The 13896-nt window shown below is 43.2% G+C and overlaps 2 protein-coding genes across 2 annotated transcripts in view; one reads left to right on the forward strand and one right to left on the reverse strand.

Moving 5' to 3' along the window:
- The window catches only part of LOC131878418 (trypsin-1-like), a 3129-nt gene extending 1921 nt beyond the window's left edge, over positions 1 to 1208 (reverse strand). Inside the window, exons 1-5 of the mRNA XM_059224393.1 lie at positions 895 to 1208; positions 749 to 808; positions 580 to 684; positions 410 to 513; positions 192 to 337 (exon numbers count right to left, since the gene is read on the reverse strand). Coding sequence (XP_059080376.1) covers positions 192 to 337; positions 410 to 513; positions 580 to 684; positions 749 to 808; positions 895 to 1023 — 544 coding nt within the window. The 5' untranslated portion in view covers positions 1024 to 1208. The remainder of the gene's footprint in view (positions 1 to 191; positions 338 to 409; positions 514 to 579; positions 685 to 748; positions 809 to 894) is intronic.
- A 3541-nt stretch (positions 1209 to 4749) lies between these two features.
- Positions 4750 to 10600, forward strand: LOC131878414 (uncharacterized). Its single transcript, XM_059224382.1, has 4 exons — positions 4750 to 5478; positions 6540 to 8123; positions 8188 to 8380; positions 8512 to 10600. Exons 2-4 carry the CDS (start codon positions 6708 to 6710, stop codon positions 10284 to 10286), a joined length of 3384 nt encoding a protein of 1127 aa, XP_059080365.1. The 5' UTR covers positions 4750 to 5478; positions 6540 to 6707; the 3' UTR covers positions 10287 to 10600.
- Positions 10601 to 13896: the final 3296 nt, after the last annotated feature.

A 13896-nucleotide genomic window follows, 5' to 3' on the forward strand; every position in this document is an offset into this window, starting at 1 on the left:
TCTCTTTCACGACTCTTCTTCGAGTTTCCACTTTACTTGAACTTGAACGGATGCGAAACGAAGATCGTTTCGCATCCTGTACTGTTACCGCCATAGCATGCCAAGAATTGGCCAAAACTGATTTAAAGGGACACATTCTGTGCAAGAATGGCCCAAGGATCTGCACCTATCTAATCCTATATCTCACTTACCCTCGTTCTTAAGAATGGGAACATCGACTTTCATGAGAACCTCGGAGTTAGCCATGGCTTCATTGGAAGTGGCTCCCCAACCATAAACCGAGGCGGTGAGCTTTAGTGACGAATCGTCAGTCGCAATACTGGCGCGATTAACCAGGCTAAAACGAGCACAAGACGTGTAATAATAGAAATTGAAGCCCTCTCCACATTATGACGAATTCGATCCCTACTCGTTGTAAACGATGTTTTTATCCAAGACAAGCAGACAAATGTCATTTTCAAAGTCAAACGCATTGTATTTCTCATGCAGGAGAAGTTCTCGGACTGGGCAAACCTGAAAGAAGCTTCGTGGTTGTCATTAGTAACTTGGCATTAGGGCATTCAAAAGAATCCTTTTTACTTGTTCGTTTCCAGACACTTCCGAGAGCGAATGCTCTCCAGCCACAATCTGAATTTCCTCCGGAGTTACGGTTTGACAACAATGGCCGGAAGTGACGACATTTCGCTTGAAAAAAACGCACGTGTTTGGTTTAAATTAAGGTGGAGCATTCACTGATTGGCATGCTCACTTCATTGACGATGGAACCCCCACAGAAATGGAATCCATCAAGTTTGAATTGAACGGATACCTAGATAAGATATGAGCCAATATGAAATCGAACCAAGTTCGAGCTTGAACATGCCTCGCTAAAAAATGTGCCTAACTTGGTCTTACCATAAATTTGACGGAATTTGGTACGGCTTCGGTTCCTCCGACGATTTTGTCGTCAACCTCATATCCTTGAGTACCTTGAGAACAATAAAATGTACTGAAACACAGCACAGTGAGAGTGAAACGGTCCATGTTTTTTTTAAAATTCCTGGTCTCTAAGCAAGTGCTTTTTCAATAGTGGGTCAGGTCAATCTTTGTTGACGTAGGGAGTGAAGACTCAACGGGTGGAAATGAAGACTTGAATTTGCCATATGAAATTGGGTCATTATTTTAGTTCAAGTGAACCCGACACAATGATCTCTGTTTTCAAAGGTTCTATATTTTCGATCCCATCGAAATTACGGGACTCTTCCAGTTGATTTCACTTTCTATTAATGCTATTGTATTTCATATGCTTGTGCATAAATCAAAGCCATGCATGTATTCCGAGTAAAACTCCAACCGAAAGAAAACTTTCAGATGCAAATTTTACAACAAAAATGGATACTCCAGATTGGTGTGGAAATTTTTGCATCTAAATTCAGGGAGACACATGAAGTGTTTTGCATTTATGATAATTTCCATGAAATTGGGTCGTATTCGGTGATTTTTTCCGAAGAATCAATTGTTCCTGATTTTTATGTTGATATTTTATCATGAAGAGACAAACAGGGAACAATCAGCTCTTTCCCATTTTATCTTTTTTTGTAGCTCTGGTTGTCCACTATCATAATGTATGTTCGAGTGAAAGATGCCCAAATTTGGAAAAGTGGGCTCGATTTGCTGATAAAAACAATCCTCAAAACGTACACGTCCCATGCTGCCCTTGATTTGAGCATTCCCTGGTCCCTGATAATGAATTGGCAGATTTATTCTTCAGCTTATCGCCCTTATCAAGCTTTAGATTTGACCTAATCACTTTCATAGACAACTTTGAAATATTTTAGAGTAAAGCCATAAGGAACAAAGCCTTGTTCATTAGAATTGAAACACAAAGTTTCCCTTACTCAAGCAGCCAATCTTTAACCTTGAAAAATTTATGTTAATGTGTCGGAAGAGATAATCAATATAAAGAAATTTGTCAAAAAAAAAAATTAATCGATACATAACAAATACGGGATGAAAATAAATGTTTTTAGAGAAAAATAGTGTGTAAAAGCCATCATATGGAATGTATTTTACAAGGTGCAAGGACATTAAGGGCCACTCTTTGCGTATTCTGAAAATCCTTCCTCCGTCCTCCAAGAATAGCTTGATCATATTTTCATCAAAAGGAAATATTGAAAAATCTAATACCGTACCATGAATGATCCAAATTTAGTCTAATGACCCTCTGAAGGCTGACTCCTGAGCCCAGTTTTTTAAAGTGAGGAAGTGAGTCTTCGATCGAGAAAAGGTCGTACTAGACTACCTCAGTTGGATCTTTTCTCGATCTAAGATTCACTCCTTGACTCTGTAATCCCAGATCTTCGCCCTTGGTCTGGTCTGTTGCAAAGGAGTTGGCCGTTCTTGCATGAAGTTCTCCACTCATCAATGGTTCAAGGATGGACACCGAAAGGCTTACCCACTTTCCTCGGCTTTCTTGCCGGTCTTCAACAGACCCTTGGTTTTGGTTCTAACATCAAGACTGCTCATTTACATTTTCGAACATTGTTTTGGTGAAAACGGTGGAAGGGTTACCAATCGCCTTTAGACTCAAATTCAATCATTTGCAGTATAGGACCACTGTATGTGCTCAACAGTTCCTCTTAATGAAAGCTTGGGGTTCAAGGTCAAACAAATCTTTGAGAGGCAACAAACATTGTCAGACATGGCCAAAGTAGTCCTGAATTTCTTTTCATCCGATAGTTGACCTAATCTATGCCTAAATATGACAAAAACCTTCAATTTCCCCGAAAATCCTCGCTTTTAGGTTATTTTATGGTAAAAATTCGTGAAAAACTTTTCTTTTACCCTAAAATGGTCAAAATAGTTTAAAACTTAATCAAACCTTAAACAAATATCTTTCCGACCCCGAGTGATAAGTCATACAGCATCGATTTACTCTAAATCTAGATATCCATGGACTAGTAGATCAGCTTCGATCATGGTGGTCTTTGCAGTGATTGTGGTTCAGTCGGATTAGCTTATGACATACACCACGGCCACGGAAAGGACTTTTTCTCTCCTATTTTTTATGATCCTCATTTCACTGAACCTCTCTCTTCTTTCTTCTTGATTGGCGCTCCAAGACTGCAAACATGTACTGTAAGGCAGTGCTCCAATATTCTCTGAAAGATTAGCTTTCGATAGGCCAAAAAGTAATGATTTTCCACAAGTTAAGTAAAATAGTATCATGATAACGAGGTCATACCAAAGATAATTCTACACTTCTAAGCTAATGGACTTGAAAGGTGCTTCTCTTCGAATATTGTGTGTACAAAGCAAAAGTAACCAAAAGACCGAGCGAGAGCGACGTATCAACACAAAATACCTTTGGGTTGACCCAAAGGCTGAGAGGGAAACTGGATTCGGTGCCTAAGTTGATTCATTCAGGGTGTCAAGTAGAAATTCGTTTTGGTCTTATTAAGGGAAGGGAAACTGGTTGTCTGAAAAATAGTACAATATGAATGCGCCTATCTGAGTCAAACCAAGTGACGCCCATTGATGTGCCAACAGGCAAATGAGAAAGAGGAAAATGCAATGGAGATTCTTCTGCGTTCGAATCTACAACATTTGCCAAAGTCCAAGACTGAACGTGCTTCTCTTTTGTCCCATGAACCCGTGAATCCACAAACTTTTGTTTGATCAACGCCGAACATCGTCAAAATATATGGTTGATAAATGGCCGACAACGCTTCTCTGAAGGACTTGTTCAACTTGTATTGAATCTAAAAGAAAATATTTAGAGACGATAGACTTGGACAGGTTCAAGGCTCTCCATTTCGATGGCCAAGAATATGAGCTGGTGCTCTTGTTACATTTTCCCGATTCAAGATGGGATATATCCATGTTTGTATAAAAAGAGGACTAGCTCAATAAATGCTTGGAGCATCTGATGAAAACGACATAACTCTTTTTATTGTTGTCAGTCAAACATGCCCAAAAGAAAACAATGACGAGTCGTCAAACCAGGAACCAAACGAAGACAAGAATGTCTCCTCCTGATCCATCTCCAACTTGGAACAAGTTGCAGAAGGGCACAAGAAGAAGAACTACAAGAAGTAGAAGAAGACCTCGTCGTCCTCGAGGAACGAGGTAGGCCAACTTTGAATCATTACTCCAGGAGGGGTATAAACTTGATCGTGATGCCAGTGGTGGTGGAGGTGGTGGTGGTCGTGGTGAAGGTGGCGGCGGTGCTGATAGAGCTCATGTGGATGGATGGCAGTCTCCTTCCTTGGGCATATTTTGCTCCTCATCCTTCCCGCTCAATAGCCCATGAATGAGCGAGCGCAAGCTCACACGCTTACGCAAGATTCGTTGGGCAGGCTCGTGGAATTCAAAATGAAACGAATACGATTTGGACACGGCCCCGTTTGCTATGTTTTTGTGCAATGCTCCTTAGAGGACGGTGGTCGGTCGTCTTGCTTTGAGGGGTCTCCAACGGCTTTCCTCCCACGAAGAAGTCCTCGTCCTCGTCGTCTATCTCTACCTTCCTGTCTCGTCTCGCCCTCGTTGGAACGATCGGACTGGAACGACAAGAAGAAATTGCCTTTTGCACACTCGATGATTTCCTAGGCCTCCGAAAAGAGACAGGCGGCTGTTGAGGCGGCAGGATCACGCCATCCCTCACAACCAGTTCCATTTCCAGAGGGCAAGGCCGTCGTCGTCGTCGCTGTTGTCGCTGTCGCCGTCGCGGCATTTTCTCCTCCTTCGTTGTGGTGGCCCTTCCTTCTCCTGTTCCAACAACTTTGATTCGTACTCTTCTTATTCTGGCCAGAGAGGCCTTCTTCTTACTTAAGGCAACTCGAAGCTCACTCACTGAAGGAAAGAGCCCTTGGATGGTGTAAGGCCACAGAAGGAAAAAAAGGCAGAGAAAACAAGTCCATTCCCGACCAAATTGAGAAGAGACGGGGAGACTTTCCATATCGAACGCAAATGGAGCCGTCCCCCCCCCCCCTCGTCTTTCGTCTTTCCTCTCTTCACTCATTCCCTCTCTCGCGCTCTCTTGGTCTCTTGGTAAAGTTGTACAGACCAGGACCAAGGGATTGGGCTTCTTAGTGGTGCTCTTGTGACAACCACTGAAGGAACATTCAGTCAGAAGTGAAGAAGCTGCTTTATACTAAAATACTTGCTTGTTCCAGTGCAATGCCATCCGGAGCGAGCTGCTGTTGGTGACTGCCTCTTCTGCTTCTTTTTCTCATGCAGCACTAGTTTGTGAACATTTGTGAATTGATTCAAGCGGATCCTTTCCGTGAAGCGTCTCAAGTGTCTGGTTCCAATCCAAAGAATTCCGTCAAACATGGGTTACAGATCCAAGTGCTCTGCCGTCTCATTGTCAGGCTAAGCGTGTGGGAAACCAGTACCAAAGTGACCTTGACCCTTTAGGTCTCCTCAAATCGGTGGAGTCCCATGATTTCATAATCTGGGACTGGTATCAGTGTGTGAGTGTGTTCCCTGGCATCATGGGTGAGTTGGTTGGTTCCCAGTGTATGATTATCATTAAAGCAGGAATTTGAATTTCTCTGCGCAGAGACCCCCACTGATAGAGAAGCCGAGAATGAATCCAGCTTTCTAAAATGATGTTGTTTTGAAGAAGAAGAAAAATTAGTGACAAAGGTCTCACTCTCTCCGAAAGTGCTCGTGTTTACATTATCAAATATGGCAAAACGCTGGAATCTAGTCGTCGTTTCCACGGGCAACAATTTCACTCTTCACGACTTCGCTCAGAAATGAAATGTCGCCTTTGAGCCGCTATCCACATTGTCTAATGGAAACCGACCTTACACATTTTGAAATGAGACGAGTTCTTGGAACACATGAATGATTATACAAATTACCATACTACTAGATTGCCATGGCACAATTGCCAAATTTTGCATTGAACGCATACGTCATAGATTACTGCGATCAAATTTTAAACAAAGAAAGGTGTTGAAGAACAAAGAATCCAACCTTGGGGTCTAACAGATCCTTCGCATTTTCTAAAACGCTAGATTTACGACTCAATTTCCGACACACCACGCTCTACGAGAGGAGTTCCCAGACCTTCCTTCCATTGGCAAATCCACACATTATAGATTGTATCTCTAATGAGACGATAAGAGCATTTCTAAAGGCAAATGGGATTTTTTGTGCGCTCTATCACACAGGCTGCGGGACCGTGCAAAGCCGCTACAAATGTAATACTTCGATCTAATCAACAACAATTATTTCTTGATATTTTTTACTTAGTCGTAAAAAGCATTGAGTGCAACTGCCAAGCAAGGATATGAAATGCTTTATGGGCTCACACTTTGTTGAGCTCGCATTATTTTACTTGTAATATTAGTATGCAGAAACCCCTCGCCGTTCGCCGGCATCAAAACTTTTGAAGTCACGGCCTTGAACTAGACTATCCACAGAATTGCGGCGTTTGATGAACATTACACCTTTCTTCCCAGACCTCTGAAAACACCTAACAACTCCAATCATTGCAGCTACGTAGATTTCTATTGTTACCAAGTCGTACTGACCCTCTACCATTTTAGATTCTAAGCTTTGTTGGAAGACTTGCCATTGAGGCCTTGCCATGATTGCCGGTGGACCTCAGGGTTTCTCAGAAGTTTCAAGCCTCTTCAAAACGAGTGAAACATCAACTGACGCCAGGTGAAAGAGGATGTAATGACGAAAAGGCTTTGGGTCACTGGGCCACCACGATGGGAGAAGGTGAATCAGAGTTTGCTTCTGTGGATCCGTCTTCGTCTTCCCCTCGCTCTTCCCAACCATTACCATCTTGGAATATCTTGTCACAGTCCCATCACAATTCGATCCTGCCCAAAGAGCATACTCCCGTCGAGCCTCTGGAATGGGAACAGCCTGTTTTTGCGGAGACGCCGCCCAGTGCTAAAAAGTTCCCCGGCTCCTCTTCCTCCCTCAACCACGCCACTAGTACTTCGCCAAACTGGGATTTGCCGAATCTTTCTTCACTTTCGTTTCACCAGTATCCCAAGCTCGGTGGTGTTGGTTTTGAAGGGGCAGCAAAAACTTCCTCATCTCGACCGCACTCAATTTTCTCAAACCAAGTTCTGACAGCTCCGCCGTCATCGTCTGCTTTGCCGACTTCATTCGAAGGGCCCCATCGCTCATTTTTGGCACCCAAGCCTTCCTCGTCCGAAATAGCCGCTGCCACAGACGAGGGCTGCAATAACGACGGAAACAGGAGCAACTCCAAATCACTCCGGGATTGTCGACGCAAGCGGAGGATTCGAGCTGCCAACCCTGACGTTCCCCCTCTCGGTCAAAGCTTGGAGCCGGAGCGGTCCTTGTTGTCGCCCTTGCCTCCCGCGTATTTACAAAGTGCCTCATCTTCTTCTCCACCACCCACCCCTTTGGAGTCTGGGCCCACCATGACTCCCAACTTTAAAGCAGCGCCTACCCGGTCTACCCAAGGGAGGACCACCTTTCGGCCACCTCACAGTACCCTCGAGTACAATACACCTCCATCTGTGTTCATTGACGATCTGAGCCCTGAGCGGCAAAAAGAGATCCAACAATTCTATAAGAACTATAACGCCACCGAGGGGCTGGTGACGGCCATTGTCCTGGGCGGATTTTTCGTTTTCGTTTCACTTTTGGTTATTTATAAGACAAAATGCAAGCCCATGTGGAAAAACCGGCGAAAGCGGCTTACCAACACGCCCGCCACGCACAGCAATGGGGACAACGAGAACAGTTTTTGCACGGTGCCCCCCAATCCTCCCTTGATCAATGGAGAGCCTCCGTCGTCCGAGGGCGAAGACGATCAAGAGTATGAACTTGGCGACCAAGGTGAGGATGAAGGTTGTATGGACGATGAAGATTTTGAATATGAGTGCATTCCGCTGAAATCAGTGTACGCCCGAGGCGGGAGAAAAGCAGAAGGGGACGACGATGAAGACGAGGACGTGTACTTTTTGGACGAATATGGCAATTATGTGTTCCCAATATCGACTCCTGTGAGCAATATGAGCGCCTGTGATGTGGTGGGAGGAGTGATGGGGATGGGTCTAACCACTTCAGGATACTGTGCATGTGGGCCACCGGGCGACGACGATGAAGAACTTCGCTCAGCCATTCTCCGACGCCAGTCACAGGTTGGTTTTGAATACCTTCATATGCTTGTGGTTGGTTTTTAACATGTTGGTTATTTTCTTTCAGGGGAGCGGCATCTCGAATGCATACACTGTTAAAAGTCTTCCGGGGGCCTCTTACTTATACATTCCGGTGCTAGATGCTCGAAGCATCTCCACGAACTCGGTGGGGCGTTCCTTGTCTGATCCCGAGATCCACTTTTCTCCTCCATTCAATCATCCTATCATTCTGACAGTCAATCCCTCGAGTGACAGTGGAGGTGAGGACAAACTGCAATGCAGCGAGTTCAATGGAACCCCACCCTAACCTCTCTCAACACCCACGTCATCAAAAAACCGTGCATGGTACATAGTATAATGGCCCATGGTTCACATTTTCCTTCTGTTTCAGGTACTTCGTTAATGGGAGGCAATTACGCCCAACTTCCACAAGTCTATCACGGCCTCCACCCCAATAACAGACAGGTCTATCCTAGACATCATCCAAAGCTCCAGCAACGATCCCATTCCATTCAACCCGACGGGAGCACCACAATAGCTTCCGACATGATCCCCCCCGGGCCTCAACGCTTGCTCCCGTCCCATCCCCAGAACAGCTCGGGTGATATCGACAACGATTTAATCGCCATTCAAATCATTCAGCCCACTCCCAATATCTCACCCACGTGCAGTCTGAGGAGTTTCAGTGGGGATGGAAATTCTCCAGAGGCTCTGCTTAGCCAAGGTCGGGCTCTGGAGTCACTGGTAACAAGCTCTTTGTCACCCACCTCATCTCTCAAGAAATCATCCCTGAGCAAGCCTCAGACAGATAGACGTGTCAGTTTTAGTGAGGACAGTATTGATGACCCCGGCGGTGTCGGGGGTGGGTCTTCAAGCTTCACGCCCAGTCGGAGTTCCATGGGCTCTCCTGCTCCTTCGCAACATCTTATTCCCTGTATGAATTACCTTCAAGTCCCAGGGCAACCGCCAGCCATGTCTTTTGTGGTTCCTAGTTTAAGCCCAGAGGCCCACATGGCTCAAACTTCTCCTCAAGCCAGGAAACGACGTGCCACCAGACTCATGAAAGTGGGCTCATTTTGTTCCATCAACTCAGATGCAGACAGTGAGATCTTTGGTCCCACCGGGGAGCTCCTCCCTTCATCGAATCCAAGAAAGAAGAAGCAACTCACGTCAAGCGGTGATAGTAGTGATTTTGATCATGAGAGGGCTCAACCATCATTCGTTCACTCCGACTATGATGGCCTCTCTCGGCGGGCTTCCAGTCAGAGTAAATCCGTGTTTGATCCCCTTTCGGAGTACAGTGAATTTCAGGACGATTGCTGCTCAGACATATCCGAATTATTTATGCATAGGAATGACGAAGGGGAAAAGCAACTGCAAGCCCAGGGGACATTCAGTGACCACGGATCCTTAAAGTCCCTGAGTTTGGACGAAGATGACGACGTCACTGCCAAAGAGTCTTTACAGTACAAAGAGAATGTCAAGCACCAGGCCAACTTGTCGCCCACGAAGCTCCACAATCCGGAATATGATCAAATCATGCAGCGGCAAGCCCTCTTGGCCACCGAAGAGACTGATGCAGCCAACGATGCCGACGACGACGGTGATTATTCCTCCAGTTCGTGCTCGTTGAGCATGAGTTCCGACGGCCAAAGGAGCCATCGGATCACCGTGCCCGTCACCATTGAGGCCCCACCGCCAGAGATGAGACATGCTCACTTGAGCTTCGACTGTCACTCATCCGCCTGCCCGGAACCTGAGTTGAGAGGCGTGGTGGAGCCGGGTCCCCATTCACTCCAGGAGCGGACTGCTTTCGTTCACCAGGAGACACTTCATACGGACTCTGGGCTGGACACGGAAGACATTGCTCCCGCTTCTCCCCCCAATATGTTCTTGGGGAATGCTCCGACCCCGGATGAGATGAGTACTTTCGAAGAGAACGTCAGATTGGTCTTGGTTCGAGATATAGGAATTCAAGTGTGCGGGGATTCACCCAATTTGAATCTCGGCCGTCGCTTCCCTCCACACCACCCGGCCTACCGTCGAAGTGCATCAGGAGATAAGCCCATGGTGGTGGCCCCGCCCCCAACTAGAGAGCCCAGTCGAGAGAACAATTCCTCTTCCCCCTCTGCTTCCAAAGACTTTGCCCCCGAAATCCTTTTTTGACGCCTTTTCGTCCTGGAGGTATCAATACTTTGCGGCTAAGCAAGTGATATTGGTTCGGAAAATCAAGTTCAAACTCTTGAGTATTAGACCCGAGATTATCGATTACCAAGATGCTCCAAGCAAGGCGTGAGTGACGTGAAAGGTACTTTTGACTTTCTATGACTCGCATGCGCAGTAGTGTAGTAATCCGGGGTTTTTCGTCAACGCCTCTTTGACCACCAGCTATAGAGACAAATAATAACAAAAATACTAATAATCATCATCATAATGATAGTTCAGATAATGCTCGAAATATATCTAATATCTAGACGCTTCATGAACGACTTTGTAGAGAAAATATCAGTCCAGTGGATCTAACGCTTAAATATATATATTACATTAAAAAGAATGATCCAATCAAACACTGTCAATAAACTGAGTTTCGAGAAAGTACACACGTCTGTCTGGGTATCAGACGATGCTGTTGATCCATTGAATTGGTTGAAACTCCAAAACTGAATATCAATTGCATAATGGGGGGAGTATACTATTTTCAATCCCTCTTTTGCCCTGTGCCGTTGGGTTTATTGTCTTAAAAAAAAAGGAGTGACTGCCCAGTTTCTATTGTACGTACATTACTATCAAGCCATGATGGGCCATCAATGTGCCTAACGATTTGGACCTCTTCAGACCAATTAGGAGCAATAACCATTTGACAACTATCTTTCATATTTGAGGTTGAAGTGTCCAAAACCCCTCTGTAAAAAAGAGACGAAAGAGGTATTGCCCTAAACGCTTAAAAGTGTGCTTTAAAGTATATTATGTACTTTTTTGAACTATGCATGAATGTGATTCCAAACACAAGCCGGTTGTGCTTTTGTCTCTTGATTCCAAAAAAGTGCCCCTATTAGATTCAAGCGTGTGAAGCCTGCTCTGAGCACTCTAATTTTTTCAAAGTAAACCTGTGGGCATTATGTGACACTCAATGAAGAGCACCGTGCCAACTCCCGCACCAAATACACGGGTACAATGTGCCATTAACGACAAATATCGAACCGACACCAACCCGCCGAGGTCAAACTGAGCTTTTGAACCGTAACAACATTAATATACGCCATTGCAACTGGAATTACCGAGGTTGCTGGCATCAGACATGCCCTCTAATGGATCCTGGTTAAACTTTTTTAAGTACACGCATTTATGCTTATAATTTCGTATTGACAAGTTCTCTTTTTCTCCAACCATGTTTCGATTTAATTACTTTGAAGTGAAGGACAGTTTTTCAATGTTTGAAAGCAAAATCGATAATGCATAACCATCAACGCCTGGGATCTTGACAGGAACACTAGGGTCGAGAATAGACAACTCCGACTGGAGTCAATGCAGTTATTTGCATGGGGGACTTCTTCAAGTGAGACTGGACATAGGTCGTTTGTATGACGTATTTAAATTTTTAGCCTGATCGAACGACTGGATCAAAAGCTGTGCCCTTTCAAAGCGCACAACATAACTCTACACAAAATTCATGAGCTTGCCCTCTTGTACTTAATTTTGGTTATTAACTGCCAGAAGATTGCCATTGTTCAACTGAATGTTGAAGGATGGTTTTTTTTTTACTCATCAAGGGTTGAATTGTGCAAAATGACAATAAAAATGGAATTTTACTTGCTTTGAGCAAAGAGCTTGTGTTTCTAATAATTGAATGATTTTGCAAAAATCAGGGCAAAAGGATGTGTATACCACTGTACACCAACCCCTTTGAGGTAATAAGTAAATATTCCACAGGAAGGAAACTGAATTGCAATTATGCTTGATGTTTGGCCATTTAATGGAAAATAAGAGCGAAAGCATTTGCTGTGATTTCTTTTTGAAAGGTTCAATAAAGATGTAGTCTAAAAAGGTTGAGCCAAAAGCTTGATAATCAACTCATACAGAAAGGAAAAATAAATAACAGCAAAATATACAAACATGGAAAAAACGTTTACCAAAAAACAGTTCAAAAGTAAAAAAACTCAAGAAAAAGGAAACCAACCAATTATAACGCGTTTTGGGTGTAACAACCGAAACAAATGGATTTCCATGGTCTCACGATGAACTCAACATGGTTCTAAATGCCACTCGGCAACTTTCAGGTTTGCTTTCAAGACTTCAAAAGATGTGGTTTTGTTAACAAATCAAGGGAATGCCCTGACGGTACCTTGGCTACGATTTGTTAACGTATTTTTTCAAATTTTTTCAATTATGTTTTTACGGGCTTCATTCCTGCTACTGGAACTGGGATTCCAGCAGTTTGAGATGAATGAATAATATCAAATGAATTTAAAGCTGGATAAGATATATTTGATCCACCAACGATTGGTATCGGCCGATCTGGCAATTCCTTGAATGTAGGGTTGGTCAGGAATCTTGGTCAAGAACTTGTCCAAGTCTGACTTGGATAAGTTCTTGATCTATATCAAATACATTTTCAATCTCACATATTTATGTCAATAATTTTCATTCCTTTACATGATGTTACAGGTATATTGATTTGAAAATGTACATCGTTTCAAACGCTTCTGAACTAAACATTTTTGAAATAAGTTTTTCAATTTTCAATTCCAACTCATAATGAATTGTCAATTGTTTAAAACAATGCATGATCACTTAAAATGCATTTCAAATAACCATTTTGGAAACAAATTTTGCTACTCATGTTACATTGCTGCTACGTTAAAAAATGCAGTGTTCTACTTTACAATTAGGTTTTCTTATTTAAAACATGATTAAGAACTTTGTACAAATTTGATGAAAAATGTTTCCTTACAATGCTTTAGAATTTGTGAAAATCCTAGACAATGCAAAACTAGGTATATGGAGCAAATTTACCAATGCTGATTCCAAATTATGAACTTTCAAAGCCTAAGAATAAGGCGTCATTTGACCAAAATAGTCTTCTTTTCTAAGGAGGAAAAAGTCAGATACAGCAAAAGGTAACGTCATCCCTGATCACCAAATAACCTTTTGCTTGTCTCTTTTTTTATAAAGATACGAAATAAAATTAATTTTTCATCCATTTGTTTTGAATTTCAAATTCTAAGTTTACATGTTTGACGTTTATAAAGAATTGACTTTTTGCAAAGTTCAGGGGCAACGATTGTGACGATGGTGTTGCAGCCTCCCTAAGGAGATTCAAAATGCTTAACAGGTCATCTTTATACAGCAGCAACAGCTGTCTAATGATGTGCTCACTCAGAGGAGAAAAACTGTTTTCGGAGGAAGTTACTTGAATGTTTATGCTTAAGTCTTCTTCGTTAAGAGATAGAATTGAAATTTTTGGTTCTCTTAAATACACTTAAGAATGTACCAAAAATGCAGACGATAGTAGCCACTAAGTAAGCAGGTTTTTGGTGACTCCTTTTTTGAAATTATTTTTTTATTTTAAAGTTTTAGACCCAGTTTCATTTATATTTGTTTTCATTCCCCTCGCCCACTTTGCATTCTTCAGGCTGAGCTTACAGAAAAAGGAGGCCTGAACGTGCAAAAAAGCACTATAATCTATTCTTTAACTTTCACTAAATATGGCATGAAACAAATGACGAATATACGAGGGATACAAGAGTTCGATGATAAGGGTTTTTTTGGCTGGATT

The sequence above is a fragment of the Tigriopus californicus genome, chromosome 3, assembly GCF_007210705.1.
Source record: "Tigriopus californicus strain San Diego chromosome 3, Tcal_SD_v2.1, whole genome shotgun sequence".
Classification (NCBI taxonomy): domain Eukaryota; kingdom Metazoa; phylum Arthropoda; class Copepoda; order Harpacticoida; family Harpacticidae; genus Tigriopus; species Tigriopus californicus.